Source organism: Lathyrus oleraceus, chromosome 7, assembly GCF_024323335.1.
Source record: "Lathyrus oleraceus cultivar Zhongwan6 chromosome 7, CAAS_Psat_ZW6_1.0, whole genome shotgun sequence".
NCBI classification, from domain to species: domain Eukaryota; kingdom Viridiplantae; phylum Streptophyta; class Magnoliopsida; order Fabales; family Fabaceae; genus Lathyrus; species Lathyrus oleraceus.
The window spans coordinates 161676974-161685137 of record NC_066585.1 but is presented as its reverse complement, the minus strand read 5'-3'; the positions used below and the strand labels follow the sequence as shown (position 1 = coordinate 161685137).

The 8164-nt window shown below is 35.2% G+C and overlaps 1 protein-coding gene across 7 annotated transcripts; it reads right to left on the bottom strand.

The window, feature by feature from the left end:
* Window positions 1-293: 293 nt before the first annotated feature.
* LOC127101411 (small RNA 2'-O-methyltransferase) lies at window positions 294-7888 on the bottom strand. 7 transcript variants are annotated; one of them, XM_051038835.1, is made up of 11 exons: window positions 7654-7888; window positions 6863-6959; window positions 6473-6769; window positions 6183-6272; window positions 5370-5824; window positions 5046-5291; window positions 3010-3953; window positions 2760-2911; window positions 2569-2685; window positions 1810-1947; window positions 294-1144 (listed from the first exon to the last, which is right to left on the bottom strand). In XM_051038835.1, the coding sequence occupies exons 3-11, from the start codon at window positions 6743-6745 to the stop codon at window positions 710-712; spliced, it is 2850 nt and encodes a 949-aa protein (XP_050894792.1). In that variant the 5' UTR covers window positions 6746-6769; window positions 6863-6959; window positions 7654-7888; the 3' UTR covers window positions 294-709. The 7 variants fall into 7 exon arrangements, with proteins under 7 accessions (XP_050894792.1, XP_050894793.1, XP_050894789.1 ...); XM_051038836.1 differs by having other exon boundaries at window positions 6473-6774; window positions 6885-6959; XM_051038832.1 differs by having other exon boundaries at window positions 6885-6959.
* Window positions 7889-8164: the final 276 nt, after the last annotated feature.

The following is an 8164-nucleotide window of genomic DNA, read 5'->3' as shown; positions in this document are numbered from 1 at the left end:
CGGAATGAAATTTTGTTTTACTCTAAATTAACACTCATCCGGTGCGTCATAACATGATACATGATACATCATATATCTCCGAAATCTGAAAAGCATTTTCAATGTTTTATAAGATTTTTTTTCACCTCTCATATGATAGGGTAAGAAATTCTCAATATTTCTTCCAGCAATTGATTAACGTTGTGGTTGTTTATTTCCTTCCGATAGAATCAACATTCTTTAATACTTAAACCACATTAAATATAAGAAAAAAGAACAACAGTTTTTTACTTTTGGATTAATGATGAAAAAAATAACTAAAACACGATCTCCTGTTTTGATAAAGGCAAAGTATAACCAAAACATTGTTTTTGTGTATAAGGATTCTACCATACAAAACCAGCATGTCTATTCCAGAAACTGTGCTACTATTCTTTAAAACTTCATGTCACTCTAGGGGTTCATGTTACTCTAGGGGAAGACCCTAACATCCAACTCAACAAAATATCTCAGAACATATATATCCTTCAATTAATTTCAGACTCTCAACGGTCACAGATCAAAAGTCACAAAACATGATCTAACCAAATCCATGCCTTAACTTAACCTATCAACACTTTTTTCTCTTATCTCCTAGCATCCATTATACTTTTGCTTGTCTATATGCAAGCCATGCAATCAGAACTGTACACGTCTCATTCTGTTAGCTTCTTTTAAAGAAAAAGGAAAGTTATTTGCTTTTGCTATTCCATTCCCATATTACATTATAATGGTTCTCTATATCAGTATGCTTCTGGCCATCATCTTCATGACTCCATTCTCTTTTAAACACGGCAATCTGTGAAGCAAAACCTGGTTCAGCATCAGCAGAACCACCTACCCCACTGAATTCCACATTGTAATTGTGACGTGCAGCCACGTCAGATGCCCACTGTATGAACTGTTCTCTGGTCCACTCAAATTTATGGTCATTATTGCGAAACTTGCATGACTGTAAGAGGTTTTGCCCGTCCAATTCTTCTTCTTGGGTAGGAGGCTTCGACCTCTGTAGCACTACGTTGTATTCGAAATTTGGTGTAGAAACGATGAGAATCCTTGGACGAAAACAACTTAATGCCACATCCCCAAAGAGACAAGCTTGATCTTCATCCATATGTTCAATCACCTGCATTGTATCAGCAATTTATATTGGTTGATTCAGTTCCATGATAAGCATAGTTTCTACACAGATGCAGATTTATAGGTTTAAACATTGAACAAAACATTGTCACCTCAAGAAATGACAGTGATTGCATGATAGGCAATCAATTAAAAGGCTAGTATAAAGTATATTCCAGCGAATGGATGCAGAGATATTCATATACTATTCCAAGTGGAAAAAATGTAGACGTGTGTGCTAAAGGGCTAAAGAACAAGACCACGTCGGCAGCATGGGGTTTAAACGGCTGCTAAAACTATGATGTGTTTAAATGAATGATTGAAGATTGTTGATTCATATTGTAACATATTCATGATTATGTGCATGCATGTGGTATCATATGTTGATTTTTTTATCAACTGTTGAGTTCCCTACTTTACCCTTTAAAATCAATTGCTCACTTTAGAAGTCATCTGACAGTGTAATTTAAAATATCAAACTCAAGTTACAGATAGTGAACTTAATTATCAGATGATAAACATATTACAAATTCAGCACTAAAATAACCATATATTATAGATGATTTAATACAAGGAGTAAAGAAGTAATATGTCTTGATTTAGGACACACCATATCAAAAATGAAGTCAACAATAATAGGAAATTAGGAATATAAAATGGATTAAGAAATACCTCTAAACAAGTACCAATATCAAACCCATGCAACCTGGAATCAAAATTTGTAATTGAACCTTCATAAAGAATAACTGATTTTATGGGTTTACTTGTCACAACAGCATCTGGATTTGCATCTAATTTTGAATTTAGCACCTGCACAATTTCAAGCACAGAAAATCAAGCAGCTTACAGACAGAAATTTCACATATATGTACCTTCGAGATCAGATTAAGGACTGCCTGCATCGACTACACATCCAACATAATCTTTACATAAACAATATTTCCACACTAAGCAGAACTCAAGTCAGTATATGGGGTAGTTACAATTATCATGTATAAATAGGGAGGTTTTGTGTACAAAAGGGAAGGATTCAGACCTGTTAACATCTAGTAAATAGAGCAGTGGCTCTATTGTGGAGTGGGAAACCCTTGGAAGAGGGTTTTCTGTCGTATTCTTTCTTATTTTCCCAACTCAGTGTTCTTTCATTAATTCTTATCAATTCAATTCATGGGTTCCTAACAATTATGCACAAATTAAACTTACATATTACATGATCGATATAATAAACTTCTCAAAATCTTGATAGAGTTGGGACAAGTATTGATAACAGTCACTACTTTGGCATATTTAGGATCACTCTTGGGTAGACAGCGCTCCCAGTATTATACATTCCAAACAACAGAAGATACTTTTTTCTTGCGCATCTAAACATAAACCTTAGGCTTAAAACAACTAAAATGCAAACTTTGGGATAGGAAAATGCATGTAAACCTTTGCAGCACGTGTAAGACCCTTCTGTGAAATATCAACACCAGCAATTTTCTCCAACGAAGTTGTGTAATTTAGCAATGCTTCCAACAAGCTTCCAGATCCGCATCCAAAATCAACCTGTGATGAAAGAGAGCCTCAAATTCACAACTCGGACTAACAAAAGAAAATAGAAGTTGAGAAATTTAGCATACCAAAGTAGTAGCATGGGATTCTAAAATGTGTTGCACTGCAAATTCCACTCTTTGCTTGGAAAGTGGAGGGCTAAAAAAAGCCTGCTCCATTCTTTCCTCTGGAGGTTCTGCAACTTTGGTCAAACTTATTTCATACTCCACACAGCAGGCCTCTGAAAAATTTAGAATCAACAATTTAGCCACTTGCTTTACAGCATATATGTGTGTGTTTGGGTAGGGTAGCAGGGGGTAACAGAAGAAAGTAACTCACTAGAAGATAATAAGGACAACATTTTGGCTGAATCACCAGCTGAAGCAAAAATCAAATCAAAAGTGAGCAAGTTCGTTTTGAAATAAGCATACTGGCCAACAGACATCTGCATCACAACCTCCTCAACGTAAGAAATCACAGCACCAACCCCGATTTCAAACTCAAACTCATTACAAACTTCAATAACTTCTTTGTTATTTTCACCATCCACAACCAAATATACTGAATAATTAATACAAGGTAAAGATCCATTGCATGGACAGACACCAGAGTCTGGACCTTCAATCTTTAAGTTGCAAACCCCATTTCCTGACATGTCATGTGATGAAGTTGTACACATTGGTTCAAGTATTTTATTGCACTGCATTGCATAAATCTGGCAATTCTGAATGGATTGACCGATTAAAATCTCTCCGAAAAGGTTTTTGGAAAAAATGTGAATGCTGAAGTTGCATGCAGTCTCATAAAGCTGGTCAAAAGGAATAGTTACACTATTAAAATACGTGTTCAGCCATGACAGAAGTTTCAATGAGGCATTCTGAATTGCGTCATTCTGCTTCTTATAACAATCCTCAGGGGAACACAAAAGTATTACATCCTTACACCTTGAAAGCAACTTTATTTCACATTTAAACATCTCTGAATTTGATTTCTTTGGACATGCATTTACAGAGGTCCCATTGGCACATTCAATTACATCAGTTCCCAAGTCTGCAGCCTTAAAACTTGATTCAGATGATTCCGTTAGTATTTTGAAAGGATGACTTATAATGGAAAAGACAGGTTCGGATAGGCGATGCTGGCGGCAAAACATACTAAGTATATCCCTGGGAAGGGAACCCCTCCAGTTAACTCTCGTGGTAAATTTTGAAGGCAGCTCAGCTGTGAGTATTGCTTCTCTGGATAGCTTGTAAATGCCCCCTGGAGTCTTCCCTAGAAGCATCCTGCATAGAAAACCTAGCAATCACTAAATGATGCAAAGTTGAGTTTTTTTTTGTCAAGTAGCCTAGTGGCTGGAATTCACCCTTTAAAGGTGAACAAATGAGATTTTGCAGGTTCGAACCCGCGCCCCTACAACCGGTGTCCCTACACAACTACCAACTGCGCTGACTTAACGAGACCAAAGTTGAGTAATTTACACAAACAGAAATTGACAAATAATTCGAACCAACAAAAAAGACAAATGTTAATCTAAAAAATTTAACGGATGCAAAAGTGCATGGGACAAAATTAGTATACATCATTCCAAGAAAGCATCATGCAAAAGAGAAAAAAATGGTGGAAGATCAGAAAAACTTAATAAATTTTTCTACTTTAACAATGAACATTCAGTTTGTAGCAATATAAGAAAGGCCTTTTATCTTTCTTAGCAACCTTGGGATGCCTAATAAAAACCTGAAGAATTATTTATTAGATAGGTTGACCAGCAAATAAGTTTGTTGGCACTTTTAGAATACAATCTTTTTGAGGACATAATTTCTAAGTTAAGTTATGAAGAACAAATAGGAAATCTACTCATAACTATTAAAAACAAAAACAAAAAATTACAGGGTTGGTCTACCAAAATAAAAATACTTCAGTTGGCCATTATAATAAAGCAAAAGTGCATGACATAATAAAACTTTCTTATTGTGGTTGTATTGGAGTCCCACACTACCCAGGTTTCAAGGCAGTTGGATGTATAAATGTGTTAGGGCACCTTCATCCTTTGAACTAAATTTTGGGATGATATCCAAGATCATTTACATGATATCAGAGTCGGTTAAGGATTGCAATGTGAGAATTAGACTCAAGACCCACACTAGGCGTGAGGGTTGGTATTGAAGTTGTATTGGAGTCCCACATTGCTCAGGTTCCCGGATTGTTGGATGTTTAAATGTGTTTGGGCCCCTTCATCCTTTGAGCTAGCTTTTGGGGTGAGATTCAAGTCTATTTAACATTTCTTTTCATCAAGTTTTAAGTTTAGCCAAGAATGTAATATAAGGTTGACCATTAAACTACTAAAATGACAACAAAACATTTAAATTTAAAGAGACCTGTGATACAATTGAACTGTTACATCCTCATAGAAAAGATCTCTAGATTTCCGCGTATATCCAATGCATGCTAATATTGCATCACCAACCATATCTTGCCCAGACAAGTATCTTGCCCTTTCATTTAGAGATCCCTCAAATCGAATGGTTTCTTTTCCATTTCCCGATATAAAAGACCGATCCAGTAGATATGATTGTGGAGCAGCAAAGAACAGTCTCGTCTCAGAAGAAGCTTTACCTATATTCCTATTTGATTCGCAAAGATCATGATCAAGTTAGAAAGCAATTATTTAGTTTAAAACATTCTTTGTAAATTCATCATACCTTGAAATCAGAACATTGGCACCATCTTCTAAACCAAGTTCATTTGCAATGATATCAAGGTAGTACTCTCTTAAAGACATACAGAGAGTCACAGCTTCAACACATTTTTCCATTGAACTAGGAATGCGTATGGCCTTAACCTGAATGCATTCTTCTGAACCACCTTCTTTCAATAATGACTCTATAATATCTTGCGGATATGGACAAAGCTTTTTAATCCAAATATGTTGTTCAGAGGTAGTAAGAAACTCATGTAACTTTGTAGCACCCTTTACTATGTATGGAAGGACCAAAAATGGATTTGACTCCACCTCAGGATTAATACATTTACACAAACTAAAAATCTTTGGGTCACTGACAGCAATGACAGAAACAGGAATCGATCCACAATGATTGCCTTTCCTTCTTAAGGTAGCTCGAATGTGACCACCGAGTGGATGATCAGTTGAAAGAAACTGTAGAATTGTTAAATGGAAAAGTAAAATGGTATCAGACTGAATTTAAATTCACCGACAGTTATGCATAATATTGGAACGTCAAAGTCCAAAAAACAATACTTCCTTTTGACTAATTTTTCAATGTAAATTATAGCATACAAAAAGATTACAGAAGCAACAGGAAAAAAAACTAAAAGAAAGTGAATGATAGACTTCCTAAAATTGATGTTTTCAACCTATGAATGTTAAACAACTTCCAAAGATCAGACCAATTCTAAAGAATTATTGTTTTCCATCAGACAATCTGGAATGAAGGGATTAACAATCCCATAACTGAAAATAGGTAACACTAGATACACAAGAAAAAGTTACCTACTTTTTCTGAAAACAGATAGGCGATTCGAGCAACTAAACTTTCCTGTGCTTCCTGAGGCGTAAGATCAATGGTCTCTGGAATGATACTAAGCTGCAGGAGAGCAATTCGAAGTTAGAACATTGTGAAAGTTAAAATGTCATAATCCTCTCATGGTAAACACTTGAAATAGAAGATATAATACAAGTTATCATCAATGGCAGAGATCAAATAGAAAGGATAATTGAGTACACACACAATGATATTAGTCATTATTATCAATAATTTGTATACCGATGGGAAGTGAGTAATACCTTCTCTAAAGCTATCTCTGCTGCAGATTGTTCTGCATCCTTCTTTTTTGTAAATGTCCCCGACACAACCATAAGTTCTGGAAGCTTCAATGTGCAACGGTAAAGGCAGGGTCCCGTCTGTGGAATGCATAACCCCGGACATTCAGTTTGAGAAACCTCCTTCACCGCCTCTACCGTGTAGCAAGCTGTTTTGCCAAACTTTTGGTGTATTATAGCCTTCGGTGTAAGGTTTGATTTTTTCGGTGCAACCGAGTGATGTTCTTTCATTTCCATGAGAAAGCTTAGAACATTTGTGATCTATTCTTGAAAATCAATGATTAAAAACATATCAGCCATAAACAAACCTATCCGCTACAAATTGATGGTTGATATAATAATATCAAATAGTACTTATAAGCAACAAGCCAATAACCATAGTTAACAGTGCCACATAGCTGCAGATCTTCGAAACGCTAGAGTGAATTAGCACATGACGGGATGACTCGATCTGAATTTTTAATACATATTAAATAATCAAATAAATGTTGAAAAGTATAATAATTCTCAAAGATAATGAAACATTCTTAAATAAGAATCAGACTTAATAGTAGGTCTTAAGCAAATCACCAAAGTAAACCCCCAAAAAAGCTACCAAAATATGATCAGAAAAAAATATCTAAAATATCCCTAATATAACGTGTAGCAGCTGCTACTAATTGTAAGCTTCACCTTTATAGTCATGCAATACTTCAAACTATTCCGCTACACTACACATTTCAAGTTGGCGGCCACTCCGGTCCACCACTATAGCGCACTACTGACTACATAGCAGAGGCCATAACTAGCACAAAATCTAGTTATACATCCATGCTAATATTACAAGAAATCATGTAAATATATCTTCATCATACGAAAAAAACAAAAGGCAAACGCTGAAAACCTAAAACACGGAAAGCATAAACAAAACGCAAATCATTTTTCAGCAACATATTGCATAAAAAAGCACGAGAATCTCTTGTAACAATGTTGATTTTGATAAACTTAAATAAATTAAGCTTGAAACGAAACAATAACAGTGAAATCCGAACCGAGAGAATAAAGAGAGTATGGAAAAGAGAAAGAATCGGGATTCTGAAGCAAGTTGAAGACTGTAAAAGCTCTTAGAAATGGAAAATGAAAAGAGAGTGAGCGAGAGAATGTACCTTGAGATTCGTTGTTGAATGCGTATAAAATTAGGTTTGAAAAATAGAATGAAGAAAAAGTATATAAGAATGAAATGAAGCGTGGGGGAAAAAACCGAAGACGAAGAGGGAAAGGTTTTTGGCTCACTCACTGCGAAAAGTGTCTGCGTTTCCGTAACCGAATTATACGGCTGGCGTGCTAACTTGCAAGTTACTAACACACAAAAAAAATGGATTTTAAGTAAAACCTCACCTTGGTCTTTTGTTTTTATGTGGAATAGTTATTTTAAATCTTGAAGTATCGCTTTCTCTTCTACTCAAATATAAAAATATAATTAGTGTTATAGAAACTATACTAGTTATCAAACAAATTAGTTTTGGTTCTTAGTTGGCTTAGAAGTTGAGACTTGTTCTAGTTCTTAGTTGGTTTAGAAGTTGAGACGAGATAGGATGATGGTTACATTACTAATTAGATGCATTGAAAAATACTTTAATGACTCTTTATTATTATATCTTTTATAATTTATTATAT

Excerpts from the sequence above, each read along its gene's own strand:
- LOC127101411 (XM_051038831.1), bottom strand. Across the intron at positions 2,686-2,759 it reads AATCCCATGCTACTACTTTG|GTTGATTTTGGATGCGGATC; the intron begins GTATGCTAAATT and ends CTTTCATCACAG. Across the intron at positions 1,948-2,568 it reads GTCTTACACGTGCTGCAAAG|GTGCTAAATTCAAAATTAGA; the intron begins GTTTACATGCAT and ends GAAATTGTGCAG.